The sequence below is a fragment of the Nematostella vectensis genome, chromosome 2 (genome assembly GCF_932526225.1).
Source record: "Nematostella vectensis chromosome 2, jaNemVect1.1, whole genome shotgun sequence".
Taxonomy (NCBI): Eukaryota; Metazoa; Cnidaria; class Anthozoa; order Actiniaria; family Edwardsiidae; genus Nematostella; species Nematostella vectensis.
The window spans coordinates 19802606-19821674 of record NC_064035.1 but is presented as its reverse complement, the minus strand read 5'-3'; the positions used below and the strand labels follow the sequence as shown (position 1 = coordinate 19821674).

Here is a 19069-nt window from a genome sequence, read left to right as displayed (position 1 = left end):
CAGTTGTGCATGATTTTTCATAGCCAAATTATCAATGATAAGACACAAGAATAATTTTATAAATGAAGACTTTTTCATGAACCATTTTATTTTTTCATGTCAATGCAATATTTATATTGTGGTGTGCACATTTTTTCTTAGCCAAATTATAAAGGATAGGACACGAGCCTAACTTTAGAAATGAATAATTTTTGAATGATCCATTTTAATTTCCTGTGTCAAAACATTATTTTTATTATGGCTTGCACAATTTGTCACAACCAAATTATATGTGATAAGACACCAGCCTAAATAAATGCTTTTAAATTAAAAGCCATGATCTCTTAATAATTCAGAATAACACCTTTTTTAACATTATGCATTTTTCCTACTTACGTGTATACACCACTTAATAGCAATCCTATACTGCTGGATTTCAGCTTTGACTTTTTCATGTCAAATAATGGTACATAATTTGTACAATGATAATAAAAACAAGCATTTTCTAAAAGACACCCATTTGTTAATAAAAGTATTTATTGTCATTCTCGTGCTCAATTCAATTCATTCATCCATCATAATCCTGGGTAGTCTTCCTGGGGGAGCGGAGGGAGGTAAATATATCAGTTGTTATTGAATACAAAAATTCATTAATTTGATACCCCTAAAGGATAGCAGTATCAGAATAACCATTAAACACCCACTGAGGGATAGTAGTTGGTTGAAGTTTATACCCTAAAGATAGAATAATTATCTACACACCATCTACTTTTTTGGAGAGCCAAACCCCAGGGGGTGGGGGTCATGGCAGAAATTAGTAATGTACCCAAGACACCAGGAGTTACTTGGAAGAAATGGATATAAAATATAAAAACTACTCCAAAGCTAGTTTGCATCCCCTATATCCACAAATTTGCTACAAGTATTGCTGAAAAAGTGCATCCATGCAGGCTCCGCTTTTAGGCAGTGCCTAAATCTATATATTAGTTTTTTTTTTCCAACAGAGGTATTTTTTAGGTTGTCCGACAGGCAGTAGCCCCTTTTGTACATAATGACATGTATACAAAAACTGAAATTCATTTTGAGTTTTTTTTAAATAAGAGATGTGGGTCAATTTCAGCTGTTGTGAATTTCGAAATTAACAGTAAAATCTAAAAAAATTACCTGGATAAATAGACTAACCTTTATAATTTCAAGCCTTATAAGTAGGAGAAAGAGTGAGTGGGAAGGTCAAATTGAGTTATGAAGCGAGGCCTGCTGTAAACAATGTGCTCGGTTCCATAACTCAGACAGCCCTTTTTCGTAAATCCAAGACTATCAAGCCAGTGCTGTTAATATTAAACTACTCCTAGAAAAACGTATCCATAAGCGTTGTTCTAGCGACGATTTATGTCTTCATGTGAACGTAATTTGTATTTTTGGCAGTCTTTGGTTCAGAGAATTGTTCGGGAAAAGGTTCGGAACTCGCCGCCGTTCGTGTGATAAGTTCGTAACCGAGCGTAGACTAGTTCCCAGTTCTCTCACGACCAAGGGCAACCTGGGTGATGGAAACGAAGCTCTACCTGGGGAAAGGCTGTGTTCGCCGCCATCTTTTCTTTCTATGTTAGTTTCTTTAAGAGCTCTAAAACACTATATTTTTAAAAAAAAAGCTCGCCATAAGAGCTAAAGAAAAACTTCAAGATGAGTTTGACGACGAACTCAATGGCGGAGGAATCCAGCGCTACAAATGATTCCTTTTCGCAGGGAACAGATCTATACACAGACTTTACTTCTACTGCTGAAGTGAAGAGCGAACCGACAGAGGCGACTGACTTTACTGCTAGTGCTATTACGAGTACAGATCCTTCGACTTCTTCTTCCACGGTTTCCGGAGAAGGGCAAGAGAAAAGTAAACCAAACCATAATAAGCGGGAGGAGTGGCTAGACAAAGATGACCCACTGCATTGCAAAGTGTGTGACTTCAAAGCGTCGGACATGCAGGTTTGTTCATATATAGTTAGATGACCGGCAAGACTCAGCCTACTGTCGAGTCCTTGCTATCTATCGTGGATTTGTAGTTGGTTCTGTGTAATCTTTTTGATCCCGCATGTGATATTTACTTACAGCGAAGGTACAAAAATAGAGTTGTGCATAGCTGTGAACCTCCCTTTAGTAAAAATCTTGAGAAAATACAGTAGGTGTATCAGAAGTACCAAGATGGCTAATGCGGGAGAATACAGTAAATGTATGGATATTTCAAGAAATTTGAGAAAGGGTTCGAAATCTTGAGACTCCCGTTTAATGCGGGAGAGTTGACAGCTATGATTTATGTGGGAATTAAAAGCATGCATACTAAAAATACGAGAAGGGGATACAGAAAGAAAAGAGCCAGAATCAGAATCATAGCTAACCTAACCTGTGAACCATCACTCATTTAACCAACAGTTGAGGAGACATGGGGATTACACTCGAAGGATTTATTGACATTAACATTCCTTTAAAGTCAATCTTTTGCTTGTCAAATATGTTTAATCATCATCACCATCATCATCACGACTAACCTGCAGACATGGCCTGCAGAATCTCTCTCAACGTACTGAATTCTGCCATTGCACTTGTTACAGTAGTGGCACTGAGTATCATAACCTCTGTTTGCAAGTGTTATCCTTATTAAAAATTTGACTCTCCGTAATCAAGTATATGCAAGAGTCTTGAGTACTCGCGAGTAGAGGTCTTGATACTGAATGCTGGTACTCTTCCAAGGGATCCCCCTGTCCCTTGTGATAAAACAAGGGAATAATACCTCCCTTGAACTCACAGGCTACCAGTAGGGGAATGATACCTCCCTGGCCCTCGCAGAGTACCAGTAGGGAATGATACCTCCCTTGACCTTACAGGCTACCAGTAGGGGAATGATACCTCCCTTGACCTCACAGGCTACCAGTAGGGGAATGATACCTCCCTGGCCCTCGCAGAGTACCAGTAGGGAATGATACCTTCCTGGACCTCACAGGGTACCAGCAGGGAATAATACCTCCCTTGACCTCACAGGGTACCAGCAGGGAATGACACCTTCCTGGACTTCACAGGGTACCAGCAGGGAATGATACCTCCCTTGACCTCACAGAGTACCAGTAGGGAATGATACCTCCCTGGCCCTCACAGAGTACCAGCAGGGAATGATACCTCCCTTGACCTCACAGGGTACCAGCAGGGAATAATACCTCCCTGGCCCTCACAGAGTACCAGCAGGGAATGATACCTCCCTTGACCTCACAGGGTACCAGTAGGGAATGATACCTCCCTGGCCCTCACAGAGTACCAGTAGGGAATGATACCTCCCTGGCCCTCACAGAGTACCAGTAGGGAATGATACCTCCCTGGACCTCACAGGGTACCAGCAGGGAATGATACCTCCCTTGACCTCACAGGGGTCTTTGTTACAATAGTAACATACATCAGAGGATGGTATCATTTTACCAGTATTAAAAGTATATTATAAGTCTTAAAATACACCAAAAACTGGAAATCGACTCTGCCAAATTTCCGTCTTTAATAAGACTTCTTCAGGGCAGACTCTGCCATTGTTCTGGTACAAGATCGCGACAGTTTGGGCTTTTTGATTTTATAAGTCTTAAAGATATACACCTATTTAAAATAACATTGCACTCAATGTATCATAACCTGCAGTGTTTGATGGGTAAATGGCCAAATCCTGTAAGCTATGCGAATGTTTAAGTGAATAAGAATTCTACAGCCTAGATTAGTTTTTTTTCTTTAAGCTTATTTGCCTATTTCCTTGATACTCATGAAGCACTGTGGGTTACTGTACAATACACAGATTCTCCAAGTCCAACCTTATTTAAAGTATGTTTACTGTATTTGTATGTTAAAGAACCTAGATTCTACTTTTAAAGCATACCTATCCTTTATTTTTAGGCATTCCAAAATCATTCACTGAGTGTGAGACATATCAAAAGAGCAGCTGAAGTATTTGAAATCAAGTTCAACCTCAAGAAAGATGAAGAGAAGGAGAAGAAAAAGACAGAGTTTCACTGCCAGGTGAAGGATGATAGGTCTTGTTTGTTTGTCTGAATGATGTTATGCTAGTTATGGGTCGGACACAAAAGTGGATCAGTGACAGCCAATAAAAACCCTTCATAGTTATTGATCCAATGTTTTTTTAGGTTTGCCTTTGTTCCTGTAATAGCGAGTCAGCGTGGAATTCTCATTTAGTTGGACAAAAACACAGAAAGGTATCTAAATTGATTTGTTAATTTGGTATTTTAGTAATTTGATAGCAATGACTTTTAATTAAAATTGCTGCCTTTCTCAGCTATTAGGGTAAAAGCGCTCTATGTGCCTTGATGTACAGTTTAAACCTGCAGTGTCATGTATCTCCTTTTAGAATCTAGAAAAGCAGGGAGCAGACAAAGCCCACATGAAGGCTAAGCAAAAGATGGGGCCAGGGGGTTATGGAGCAAGCTCTGGAGGGTACGGAACAGATCAACAGTATGGAGGGGGTGCAGTGCGCAACACATACTTACAGCATAACCGAAAACCATATGAGAAACCTGTACACGCTGTTGCCAACCCTACCCAGTCAGGCCCTGTTGGCGCTAAAGATTTTATGAACTACAAAGAACCTCTGATAGGTAAGGGCTTTTTAAAAGGAATAATTTGTATACGTATGAGAGTGATAACCTTGGTTGGACACACTTCTGTGTTGGTACAGTAACAGTATTTATCAAGTTGGTGGTTTACAGTGCTATGCCATTTAGAGGTAGTTTTGCTCACTGCACTGTCATGTTGCATCCAGTAAATGATTTATTTAAAAATGTGATGAGTAATTTGCCTTTTGGTGAAGCATGGGGTATTCGGTATTTTGTCTATAACTCTTTTGCACCAGCAGCTCTAGAGGCTCTTTGCTCGTATTACAGTATGTGGCAAGAATTTACTTAATTTGTTGCACTGCCATTGAAGCCCTAATATTTGGGAATAAAATAAAATCCATTGATATTACCCATAAGTCAGCAATCGCTTCCTGCTGTATTCAACCTCTGTTTGGTGTTTATCATTATAAACACAAAACTGTAATTAAAAAAAATAATGTTTTTACTCATCATAATCATGAGAAACTTTAAGCCAAAGGAAACCTTAAACTTAAAATGCTAAATTTTAAAGGTTGTCTTGGTAGTTTATTCAAAAACATGATGGTCATTCCTCTTTTCTCAAAGTGCTCTTGGTAATTCAGGGAATCTACAGTTACAGAAAGGGATCAGTGTTTCTGGCGGGCCTCGGTCCCCCTATTTTTAGATATTTGGCTTAAAAATAACTGAAAGTATTAGGAAATCCATGGAAGAACAATAAATCTGCCCCCCCCCCTTCCTTGAAACTTTTGCTTCAGCCTCTTTTTTTGGGACTCCTGGATAGGCCCCTGCACAAGTTCTCTCACTTTGAGGAACTATTCAACATACTGTACAAACAGTCTACAGCTGATCTTGACAATCATGTCCCATCCAGGCTTTGTATGATATTCAATGGTACAGATTGTAACAGTGGATTACTTGCAAGCATGTCCCATCCAGGCTTTGTATAATATTCAATGGTACAGATTGTAACAGTGGATTACTTGCAAGCATGTCCCATCCAGGCTTTGTATGATATTCAATAGTACAGATTGTAACAGTGGATTACTTGCAAGCATGTCCCATCCAGGCTTTGTATAATATTCAATGGTACAGATTGTAACAGTGGATTACTTGCAAGCATGTCCCATCCAGGTTTTGTATAATATTCAATGGTACAGATTGTAACAATGGATTACTTGCAAGCATGTCCCATCCAGGTTTTGTATGATATTCGATGGTACAGATTGTAACAGTGGATTACATGCAAGCATGTTACAGCACAACCTATAAAACACATGAACACAGAAAATATGAAGATATGTTTGTCACGACCAATCATTTGCAAGATATTCAGTTACTAGAAGCAAGTCTCAACAAGCCTTAGTGTCTGAAATCTTGTCTGATTCGTCTAAAGACAATACACACATATTTTATGTGGACTTGGGTGTGCTGTATAGTCAAATTTGAAGGAATTTCTTTGTGGAAAGTACTGTAGTAATGTAAGTAATTTTTAAATCAGAGTCTTCTGGAATTACATGGAAAAAACTCAAAATTACGCGGAAAATCAATCATTACGCGCTAAATTACGCGGGATTTTGCAATACATTTTTCTTTAAAAATCAAAATTTTGCGGGATTCTTTACTGACTTACGTGCTAAATTACACGGAATATCAACTGTTACACCCAAACTACATTTTGTACCGAAGGAAAGCACGAAATAACTTGAAAAGGTTATTTTTTGCGTGAAAATATCTTAGGCAAGGTTTTATTGGCTCCTTGCCACCAGCCAATTAAAAAAAGTATTTTATTATTAGTCCTAGGCCTTCGCGGTAGCAAAGAATGCCTAGTCATTTCATTTGTTTTCAAAATTCAGTTCGAAATATTGCACTCTTACGAAGAATATCTCTCTTTTTTATAAGAAATAGAGGTAAGAACCCTGAAAGAACTCATCAGCTGTGCAATTAAATATTTTGTCTTTCAAAATTTAGCCAAATTACACGGGATTACGTGGAAATTTGTTGATTACGCGGAAAAAGCAAAATGACGCGCTTCCGCACACGCGCGTAATTCCAGAAGCCCTGTGAAGTGTGGCCTGTGCTGTTCCACACTGGAGATTTATTCCATAATATGCCCCGTGTTTTAGAAAATACATAAATAATGTGTGCAAAATTTCGTTAAACATGCCACATTTGAAATAACTGCATTTGAATTTCTGATTCTACCTGTTGAGGCTCAAACATTTGGCCAAAACACTGTAAAAAATTTGCTTGCAAATTATGTCATTGAATAAGAAGACTAGACTAGCAGATGAGACTTTGTGTACAGTGTGTGATTTGGCAACATTCCAATCAAGGCTGTACTGTTTTATCATAGGAGATAGGAAGCTACTGTACATGATTGAATGAGATAACTTGTATGTTTCTATTGTACAATTCATATGCATCTGCATTTTTCACCAAAAAACTAAAACCCATGAAACAAAGATTTTCCTTAAAGAGACCATGACACGAAAAATACATAAGCTTTTATAACAAAATATAGCTATCGATGTTTGGTTTTAGAACTACCTTTGCGCTTATTGATTACAGGAATTTTTGTAATCGTGTTTTGAAAATGTCTTGTCTTGGCGACTTTTTTATGATTGGCTGATGTCGAGAGTTGTACACAATTGATGGGGTTCCAGTCGAACTTCGCTTGCCATTGTAGATTTGTAGAGATGAGGACGAGCATATCTTTTGTATTTTTTCTATTTCCTCGCTTTTCAAGACTTGGTAGAGAAAGATGCTTGCAATGTTCAAGCAATGGATCCAAGAATAACTTTTTTCTATCACTAAGATAGGGGTTTAATCGCAACCTGAAGTGAATGGAATGAAATGACATCTCTGGGGTGTTTACTAGTTCGAGTCGATCAGTTCATTCAAGCAAATGAATTTCAACCGGATTATTTTGGCTTGTTTTGAGCACTACGCTTCATTTTTACCGGTAATGATGAATGGTTTGATTATTAGAATATGTTCTATTAGATTAGACTTTATTTCAATGCATTTTTATTCGCAAACTGAGTTGTAGAAAACGATTTCTTCCACGTGCGAATGCGAACGGCCATAAGTAAAACCAAGACGGGGCGAACAACTTCACTAAAGTTAGTAAACTTGCAAAAATACCAGTTCACCTTCGAACAGCATCCCGGGGTGGGAAATGTTGAAAGAACCACATGCAATTGTAATAATCTGATTCACAAGCCTCAAAGTACAACAAATTGACAAACTGGAAAAGCGAAATAGTTTGTTTTATGGCGCTGATTGACAACAGGATTTGATTCAGTCATTCAAGAAATGATATTTCTCTACAAAACGAACAGTCGAATTATCGACAAAAATCAGTCCTTACAATCGGGAGAGAGAAAAGGTAAATATAACATTCGAATTTGTTCTAGAGCCAAGAAAAGCACGGTGAAGGGTGCAAGTTTTCTTGTCGCACCGTACGCTTTGTTTTGCTAGTAAATGTCCATTTTTGTGCGGTTGTGCATTCCCTTTCACATATACCAAGTCTTGATGGCAGTTTTTCTTTAAAAAAAACATAACTATTCAGGGATTATAATGCTAGTACCATCTACTGTATGTATTTGTTTGTTTATTTATTAAAAGAGAAGTATATACAATCAAGTTTTTTTTTGCCGTTCACTCATTGATAATTTTCAGTCCTCGCATCTCAACCTACTTTTTAGATTCTAGATTTCCAGTCATTTCTCTTTGAGTTTGATATCTTGACGTTTTGTTTATCTCTTTGTGTAGATAGGTTGCTGTAATCTATAGGTTTCATTATTTAGTGCATTGTTTAGTGCATAAAAAACGTTCTTCTAAGAGCGTGTTTTGTTCTTGTGACAATTCGCAATAAATTGGATAAAAAAATATTTTTCTCTATATTACTTGAAAGCATAGACGCTTTTACAATATGCATTCTGCTTTGCCGAAATATAGATGCGTTACTTTTTGCCTTGTAATATCGTCTCGCAATTATTTACAGCGTATATCTTATTTCTTTGATCACAATTGTGATCGAAAAAGAAGTGAGTTTGCCAAAAAGTTGGGTGGTTCGCGAGCAAATGGTGTTCAAAAGCTTATAAAAAATATTAATAAAAAACACCGCTCCAATTGCTGCATGATTCCTTATGGATACTTTGCTCAGGTTACACTCAGCTATTTTCTGGGGAAGATTCGGTCTCCACAATCAATTATTGTTGGGATATTACGCTACTATACTAACTAGTCAATTTGTCAAAATAAGCAAATATAATTTCATGTCACGTTCTCTTTAATGCACTGTGGCTGCTTGTGCATTTTACTGCACTATTCTGGAATGAACTCGCACTATTTTCCAATTTTTATCGCCCTTTGTACCACACTTTTTAACTGTTCTGTTTTTAAAATGTGTCATGGGACATTGGAAATGTCTTTTTACAGATGGGCTATACCTTTTTAAGTTCAGTTGTATTTGTTTATAAGTTTGAACCCAAAGTAGTGCAGATTCGCTAGAATACAAGATTTACATAATATCTGTTTCCATAAAAGATATTTGATTCTTTTTTTTTAAATAAAAAGCTGTAAGACCTAAAACACGACCCCACAAATGTGTGACCCAAACACAGTTTGTCTCTGTGGCTGAACACTATATCAGATCACCATATCAGATTTGACCACAGGTAGCTCAGGCAATGGTTTTGAAACTTGTTCCTAGCTTGGAATCGGCTGTTATTCTTAGAGGTAAAACGAGTAGATTGAAGTCTCGATATTTTGTGAAACATTGCCAATAAAATTGCCTTAAAACTTAGAACATGCCTTTTTGTTGTCATATTTATGTGTAATATACGATTTTGGGGCTTTTTCGTAAGGGAATATATGACTTCTCTCCCCCTACTAAGGAAAGAAACAAGGTTGGAGGTGCCATTTTCGGTAGCACTCAAATGCCGTCGAAATTCGCGAGGAAAATACAACAAACGAAATATTGTTATCTCGCAGACCTATGCCAGGGTACACTTGCATTCGATATGTGGCAAAACATCCAAGCTAAATCATTTTTCCTGGCCGCTAGCCATTTTTTAAAATGGGTAAGCAGCCATTTGAATCCTTGACCGCCGCCGTTGGACATTTAGGTTCGCTCGGCTGAACACGGAGCAAAGCAAACTATTATTAGCCTGTGAGGTCTAGCTGCGAGGTGGAAAGTCTGCAAGGCTTTCATCGGCGTATAGTGATCTGTTATATAAATTAAACAAAAATAAGAGATAACAGATTATTTACCTTGCTTCGAAAACTTATAGTTCTGAGTTTTAGACCGCGAAAAATTATGAAATCCGTTTCAAAAGTGCCAGTTACAGCCTCGCGCTATAATTTGTTTGCTTCTCTCCGTGTTCATCCGAGCGTACCTAATTGTCCATTGGCGGCGGTCAAGGATTCAAATGGCTGCTTATTTGTTTAAAAAAATGGCTAGCAGCCAGGAAAAATGATTTAGCTCCGATGTTTTGCCACATATCGAATGTAAGAGATAACAGCCGATTCCAAGCTACGAACAAGCTTCAAAACCATTGCCTGGGCTACCTGTGATTTGACTCCTACAGTTCTAGCATGCAAACCATTGTCTGATGTGTTATTGATGATGTGCCATAATAAATTCAATGATGTCTCTTCGGGGAAATGAATAAACACGGGGTTGAAGCAGTTTGTTGTATGCCTTTGTGAAAACAGAGGAGCTATGCTGATGATTCAAGAATTATCCCTTCTTTGGAGCTTTTTTTGCTCTGATTATGGGTAATTGCTTGAAACTTCAATGCCGCCACTCCTGTACAACATACCATTTCATCCCTGTCTAAATTTATTTCCCTGTTTCCATCATGCCTAAGCAGACAATATTGTTTTTACAGCTTCTCTTTCTAGTTGTACAAGCTACATATCTCTTCAGCTGTCAAATGTCTGAAGAAATGGTAGTTTAGGAACCCCTCAACCTCTTATATGATTTAGTTATATCATAAATTTGGGTCGCAAAGGAACAATGTGATGTTATGACATTCTGATACATTGTACAGTTGTACTCCTGCGATGTGATTTGAATAAGCATTGTCTTTCTAATACAAAATTACACATCACCATCAAATTCCATCCATTACAAAATATAACGTGGATTTAAACATTGAAACATGTGACATTTCACATAAATGTACAGTTAGTATTAACACCAAATGAGAATAACGTGCCAAATTATTTTCTTGAGAAGCATGTTTTATTGAACCATTTAGCTTGCTTTAATTCATTTAGCTTGCTTTAATCCATTTAGCTTGCTTTAATTCATTTAGCTTGCTTTAATTCATTTAGCTTGCTTTAATGCATTTAGCTCGCTTTAATCTATTTAGCTTGCTTTAATCCATCTAGCTTGCTTTAATCCATTTAGCTTGATTTAATCGATTTAGCTTGGTTTAATATATTTAGCTTGCTTTAATCCATTTAGCTTGTTTTAATCCATTTAGCTTGCTTGCAGAAATTTACTACATTGTCACAAGTGGGATCATTTGTTTGGTTGTTTGACTGACAAATTGGCATTTCGTGCTCTAAAAATTCTGCAAGTAGCTTTGTGTTCTATCCTTAGTAGAGGTCGGTAAAAGATTCTAAAATAAATCATTTCATCATTTTTGTCTTCTAATTTACTCCTTGGATCTGAAAGCTTATTCAAATCATATCAATAACTGTATGTCCTTAACCTGTGTGGTGAAAATGACATCCATTCTCACCCCATTTGCTGTTGTTGGTTCTTCCTACCTGGTCTTTCTAGGCCTGGAATATGTCACTGAAATACAGGTGACAGGCCAAAGTCCCAGGTACCACTGTGAACTGTGCGATTCTAAGTTTGACCACAACTTGAAGTTCCCTCACCTTGTTGGAGCCAAGCATCGCTTTAATGTGCTGGTGAGTTCCCTACTATTCAACAATTCCATCATGGCTTTGTTGAATACATACCAAACACATTTGTTCTCAGGATGTAATTTTTTGTGAAAATCCTTGAAACTCTTTTATATGTTTGGATGACAAGTAGTCCGGTACACCTAGAATTTATGTCTAAAAAAGAAAGGGTTGGATCCTCCAGCATGGCTTTTAAATCCAAGATTGAACCCAAGATTTAAAAGCCTGCCTAAAGGCTGATTTATACAGCACAATTTAGTTTCATGCGACCTACTTACGACATGTTTTAGCCCTGAATTACACACTACAACATTCGTAGTCAAGCTCACTCTGTGACTTGGGTTGTCGAGGTCTTGCATACAACTAAATCGTGCTGTCTAAATCAGCCTTACGTGTCTGGAGTTCATCACAAAGTGTTTATCTAACTCATGTCTTACTGATGATTACATTCCTGGTGAAAAGACAAATGTGTAACCAAATACTGAAGTGATTCAAATCGATCCTCAAAGGCAGCTGCCTGTAGCAAGTTGCATTTCAATGGGATATTTAGGAACTCTTCTGGGCTGTATTCTAAGCCTGCAACTAGCTTTTCAGTTTCTGTAACTTGGGCCCCTTTTTCCATACATTGCTGTGTATGTATGGAAATGTTGTAACCTGTTTTATGGGTATTTTAAAGCTGCCTCTGTTTGGAGATAGGGCTGTGGTACTCCTGCCATTAGTGTATGATATTGACGAAAATGAGATATGAATGAAATTTGATGCACACTTCTGTCTCTTGTTTGAATGCATTTGAGTCTTAATCAAATTAAGGACATACTACACAGGGTTCCACAGTAAAGGCTCTGAAAACATGAACCCAGTGCGAGTGTTTCCATAGTTACTATACTGCTACTCAACTTTCACAAGTGCTTCAATGAGCCTATGGTTCATTGAAATATCCAATGCATTTATATTGTATCAAGAGCTATAAACTCTCTTTCACCCTATGTCATTGAGAGCCTCTTGAAACAAAAGACATTTTGGACATAGGTCTGCTGTTGCGACATTTTGCTTTTCTCTTTCATGACTTTGCAATGACTTTCTTTCTTCACAGAAGGAGAAATGCCCCGAAGTAGCTACAGCTGTACGCTCCAATGTCAAGAAGCGTTCTGAACTTACAGGCAGGCTTTTGGACGAGGCTTACAAGCTGGAACAAAAAGAAGGGCGTAAGCAAGTCAAGACAAGAGTAGAGGCTAGTCCATACTCTTCTGTCAACCAGACCAGTATTTCTCGAACGTCTATTCAAAACACCATGGGCAGAGGACAAGGGTCTTCAGCCAGAGGACAAGGAGTTTCTGGGAGAGGAAGAGGGGCTAGAGGCAATCACATGAGAGGAGGACAAACAAACAATTCATATGGACACCGTGGCAACAGTAACACAGGATACAAAGCCACCAACCCCCAGCAATATGACAACAACAGCCAACAAAGTTATGGGGACACAAGGGGACGTGGGCGTGGCATGAGGGGTCAGCCAAATGATCAGGGTAGAGGTGGTAGAGGTAGAGGCTGGCACCAGAGTTCCCAGTCGCAACAATATCCATCTCTCATGGGGAGTAGCTATCAGCGAAGAAGCTATGCTCCTAATGATACCTATGCTGGTTCTAGCCAAAGGTACGTAAAGCTACACCATATAGTGTATTTCCCCTTCATCCCCCTATTGCTAATGTTTGGCCACTTCTTAGTAACTCCTTGCTGCCAAGAGAGGCGTTCCATCCTCAACAAGAGTCGCAACAGCAGCACTATAATTACAACCAAAGCTACTCCCATCCCTACAGCTACCAGCCTGCAAGCCAACAGCAGACCAGTGTGGTGAGACTCTATAGATTTAAATCTTAAGCCCCTTTGAGTATTATGTGCAAATTCAATGACATCAACTAGTCATTATGTGAAGGATTTAGGCACCTCTTTGAGTGTCTCCACCAAGTTTTGTAACAGCCAAATGCATGTTCTGTCACCAGCAAAGAGATCATGGGGCCTCATACGCTAACCCATCTACAAGTGGGCCGCCCCCATATACGGCCCCACCCACCAGTGGAACACAACAACCAGCTCCACGCAAGTCTAATGTGGCTAATCAAGAGTTTATCAAAGGACTGGGAGAACTGGTAAGATGTGTTCCTTTTCCTCAACAGACATTCTAAACTTGGTAAATAACGCAGTTGTAAGGTTCGTGGTTGCTTATCCAGGTATGATGGTAATGATAATGTTTATGTAGTAGCGCATTCGATCATTAAATCTTACTTAATACAGCCGTAATGCAAAATCACTCACTCTTGAAGCATTGATGCAGAGTATATAACCTCGCTAGGCATTTGTTAAACAGCTTTTATGATTATTGTGGTGGTTGTTCCTCAGGGAAAGCTGGTAAGCTCGGAGGAAGATGCATCAGTAGCCCTACAGGTGTCAAACGTGTTGACTCAGGCCCTACTGCAGTACAGGATGCAGAACCTGCCCAGCTCAGATGAGGTATGTTAGAGGTATGCTCAGACGAGGTATGTTAGAGGTATGCTCAGACGAGTTATGTTAGTGGTAAGCTCAGATGAGGTATGTTGAGGTATGCACAGACGAGGTATGTTAGGTATGATCAGATGAGGTATGTTAGAGGTATGCTCAGACGAGGTATTTTAGAGGTATGCTCAGATGCAGTATGTTAGGTATGTTCAGACGAGGTATGTTAGAGGTATGCTCAGATGAGGTATGTTAGAGGTATGCTCAGATGCAGTATGTTAGAGGTATGCTCAGATGAGGTATGCTCAGAGTATGTTAGAGGTATGCTCGGACGAGGTATTTTAGAGGTATGCTCAGATGCAGTATGTTAGGTATGATCAGATGAGGGATGTCAGGTATGATCAGATGAGGGATGTTAGAGGTATGCTCATATGCAGTTTGTTAGAGGTATGCTCAGATGAGGTATGTTAAAGGTATGCTCAGACGAGGTATGTTAGAGGTATGCTCAGATGAGGTATGCTCAGATGAGATATGTTAGAGATATGCTCAGACGAGGTATGCTCAGACGAAGTATGTTAGAGGTATGCTCAGATGAGGTATGTTAGAAGTATGCTCAGATGAGGTATGTTAGAGGTATGTTCAGACGAGGTATGTTAGAGGTATGCTCAGATGAGGTATGTTAGAGGTATGTTCAGACGAGGTATGTTAGAGGTATGCTCAGATGTTAGAGGTATGTTCAGACGAGGTATGTTATAAGGGAAGGCTCAGATGAGGTATGCTCAGATGAGATATGTTAGAGATACGCTCAGACGAGGTATGCTCAGACGAAGTATGTTAGAGGTATGCTCAGATGACGTATGTTAGAGGTATGCTCAGATGACGTATGTTAGAGGTATGCTCAGATGAGGTATGTTAGAGGTATGCTCAGATGAGGTATGTTAGAGGTATTCTCAGATGACGTATGTTAGAGGTATGCTCAGATGAGGTATGTTAGAGGTATGCTCAGATGAGGTATGTTAGAGGTATGCTCAGACGAGGTATGTTAGAGGTATGCTCAGATCTTGTATGTTAGAGGTATGCTCAGACGAGGTATGTTAGAGGTATGCTCAAATGAGGTATGCTAGAGGTATGCTCAGATGAGATATGTTAGACATGCTCAGATGAGGTATGCTCATTCGAGGAATGTTAGAGGTATGATCAGACGAGGTATGTTAGAGGTATGATCAGACGAGGTATGTTAGAGGTATGATCAGACGAGATATGTTAGAGGTATGCTCAGATGAGGTATGTTAGAGATATGTCAGACGAGATATGTTAGAGGTATGCTCAGATAAGGTATGTTAGAGGTATGCTCAGATGCAGTATGTTAGAGGTATGCTCAGATGAGGTATGCTCAGATTAGGTATGTTGGAGGTATGCTCAGACGAGGTATTTTAGAGGTATGCTCAGATGCAGTATGTTAGGTATGATCAGATGAGGGATGTCAGGTATGATCAGATGAGGGATGTTAGAGGTATGCTCAGATGCAGTATGTTAGAGGTATGCTCAGATGAGGTATGATAAAGGTATGTTAGAGGTATGCTCAGACGAGGTATGTTAAAGGTATGATCAGATGAGGTATGTTAAAGGTATGCTCAGATGAGGTATGTTAGAGGTATGCTCAGACGAGGTATGTTAGATATGATCAGATGAGGTATGTTGGAGGTATGCTCAGATGAGGTATGTTAGAGGTATGCTCAGATGAGGTATGTTAGAGGTATGCTCAGACGAGGTATGTTAGAGGTATTCTCAGACGAGGTATGCTCAGACGAAGTATGTTAGAGGTATGCTCAGATGAGGTATGTTAGAGGTCTGTTCAGATGAGGTATGTTAGAGGTATGTTCAGACGAGATATGTTAGAGGTATGCTCAGACGAGGTATGTTAGAGGTATGTTCAGACGAGGTATGTTAGAGGTATGCTCAGATGTGGTATGTTAGAGGTATGTTCAGACGAGGTATGCTCAGATGAGGTATGCTCAGATGAGATATGTTAGAGATATGCTCAGACGAGGTATGTTAGAGGTATGCTCAGATGAGGTATGTTAAAGGTATGCTCAGATGAGGTATGCTAAAGGTATGCTCAGATGAGGTATGTTAGAGGTATGCTCAGCCAAGGTATGTTAGGTATGATCAGATGAGGTATGTTAGAGGTATGCTCAGATGCGGTATGTTAGAGGTATGCTCAGACGAGGTATGTTAGAGGTATTCTCAGACGAGGTATGCTCAGACGAAGTATGTTAGAGGTATGCTGAGATGAGGTATGTTAGAGGTATGCTCAGATGCAGTATGTTAGAGGTATGCTCCGACGAGGTATGTTAGAGGTATGCTCCGACGAGGTATGTTAGAGGTATTCTCAGATGACGTATGTTAGAGGTATTCTCAGATGACGTATGTTAGAGGTATTCTCAGATGACGTATGTTAGAGGTATGCTCAGATGAGGTATGTTAGAGGTATGCTCAGACGAGGTATGTTAGAGGTATGCTCAGATGAGGTATGTTAAAGGTATGCTCAGATGAGGTATGTTACAGGCATGCTGATGAGATATACCAACTTCCTCAGCCAATAATATGGCCACATATCCACATGGTAACTTAATGGAATAGAATGACTTTTCTACAAATGGGGGGCATTGCAAAGGGGGTTACCCATTAGGCAATGCATTAAATTGCTAAAGGCTTGGGCCTAATCTCCTGCTTAGCCATTCTTAATATCAGCTGGCTGAACGGAACACTTGCCAAATCTTAACCTTCAACCTTGTTTTCTTTTCCTCTCCAGAATCCCAACACTTAGTTTTTCTCCAGAGATCAGCATCAGCGTTCAAAGATTATACCACAACTTCTTACTTCCTACATAATATACTAATTTTGAGAGTTGGCCAGCAGTGAATGTACTGCCGGCTCACTTCATTGGCCAGTAGTGGATGTACTGTCGGCTCACTTCATTGGCCAGTAGTGGATGTTCTGTCGGCTCACTTAATTGGTTAGCAGTGACTGTACTATAGGCTTAATCAGTACGTCAGCAGTGACTACTTTAGGCTCAATAAACTACTCAGCAGTGACTGTAATATAGGCTTAGTGCGTTGGTCAGCAGTTCTTCATGATTGAGCATGCACTGTCAGAAACCACGATAGCTTGAGGATTAATATAAGAAGCTATGTTCCAGCATGATGTTTTGTAATGATTATTTTCTTGCCGAAAATATGTTTTTTACCGATATATAGCTTCCTTGTTTGATGTTGTACTCTGTTAAACCGCTCCCCTTGGTTTTCCTCAAGCCTCTTTGCCCTTCATTTCCAAGTATTATGTGTATTATATCTCCATCTTGAACGGCCAGAAAATAGACTTTTCGAGGCAAAACTAAAACGGCTGATTATACATTAGTCGATCTGCTTCAATTTCAGTGCTTCTATCGCAAACATTCTATTAAGCGCCCCGTCACGTGGTGCTATAATACGATAAATCACTGAAAAGAAAGTCACGACTTTTCAGAGTAGTATGGATTTCGGTGAGTATGAACGCCTTCTCCGTGTCCCTAACATGTTGCGATGTCAAAGAATAGCTGCTAACTAAGGCTAAGTTCAAACGTATTTTTCATGAGCCGTATTCAATGCAAATGGAGATCAAACAATTGACTTGATTTAATTATGTGTATGCATTTGCATCATGGTTAGTAGAGGGAGACTGGTTAGGAAACCCGGCGAACTTCAAAGAAGCATGTCTTTGTTCGATTTATTGATAGTCACGTGCACAGCAACGCGTCGCCATAACAAGCAAAACAAGAAAGCTTCTTGTAATCGGGAGATATTTTAAGTCAGCATCCGTTTGTTTATAGCATTAAACTAAATAATTGCGAGTCCTTCAAGTTTAAAGTATCGACAAGGATGCCAGGCGATAATTGCTAACTATGTTTGCATTGAATACGGCTCATGGATAATACGACGTTTAAACTTGGCTTAAAGCCCCGTGCAAACTGCGCCAGCACCGGCCAGCATTGCTGGCGGATTCTTGCTCGACTGACCACAAGACCAAGGGAATTGTCACAAAGTCCATTTCCCATTTTTACATGTTCTTTGTCCTATGTCAGTCGAGCGAAAACTAGCCAGCAATGCTGGGAGGTGCTGGCGCAGTTTGCACGGGGCTTAAGAAGATACAATTCCAACAAATAATAGCATTTTTTGATCACATATAGCAATTGTGATAACTTCTATTTGATAGCGTTTTATCATTATTTGTTGTAACATTTTGTTGTAAGTACCCGCACTTAAATGGCGCATTGACAGCATTTAAAATAGCAGCATAAAATAAATAACTACAGATAATAAATATTGGAATTAAATTAAAAACGGGGGTGTTTTTGCAGCACGAAAACACGCCGGCAGGGATAAAGGAAATACTCTACGGTATTTCCATACTTACTTTCTGCATCCTTTATGGATTATTATTATGTTTTTATCGTTGGTTTTACTTATGCTTTTATCATTCTTTTGACGACGGTAGATGTGTATTTTTGTATTTTATTTTTTCAAAATAACTTTGAACTTAAACGCCGTTGTAAAAAAGGAAACAGGGCGGTAAGTATGTATTACCATTTCCCCGGGGTTTACATAGAAAGTGTAGGTACTTCTTCGTTGAATTGGTTTGCGCGATGTTCATTTAGAGCTCTTTTCGTTAATGGGGCATGATATCGCGGCGTCATTAACACCTCGTGTACTGTGTCGTAGGCAAGACAGCTTGACGCCAATCCTCTAATGAGCCTCCATGAACTTCATTCTCACTCGGCATTTCTAATCTTTTTTCTTTCCTTGTTGCGCATTTGCTGTTTATTTGAAACTCAAATTATACAGCATCGGTGAATTAGATGTTTTTGAAAATGCCAAAAATTCTAGTTTATTTCTACGTTTTCTTCCATATCACATCGTTTGCTGTTTGTTTGAAGCTTAATCTCTATTGCATCTCCGAATAAGAAATTTAAATGTAGTTATCAGACTTTTCTAGTTTACTTT

General features: G+C 39.1%; 1 protein-coding gene across 2 annotated transcripts; it reads left to right on the top strand.

Annotated features, from left to right (window-relative positions):
• Positions 1-1511: 1511 nt before the first annotated feature.
• Positions 1512-17282, top strand: LOC5508508. 2 transcript variants are annotated; one of them, XM_032377255.2, is made up of 10 exons: positions 1512-1959; positions 3898-4020; positions 4146-4214; positions 4367-4613; positions 11410-11543; positions 12631-13190; positions 13262-13388; positions 13538-13684; positions 13935-14056; positions 16843-17282. In XM_032377255.2, the coding sequence occupies exons 1-9, from the start codon at positions 1660-1662 to the stop codon at positions 14052-14054; spliced, it is 1827 nt and encodes a 608-aa protein (XP_032233146.1). In that variant the 5' UTR covers positions 1512-1659; the 3' UTR covers positions 14055-14056; positions 16843-17282. The 2 variants fall into 2 exon arrangements, with proteins under 2 accessions (XP_032233146.1, XP_001629070.2); XM_001629020.3 differs by having other exon boundaries at positions 1513-1959; positions 13935-14045.
• Positions 17283-19069: the final 1787 nt, after the last annotated feature.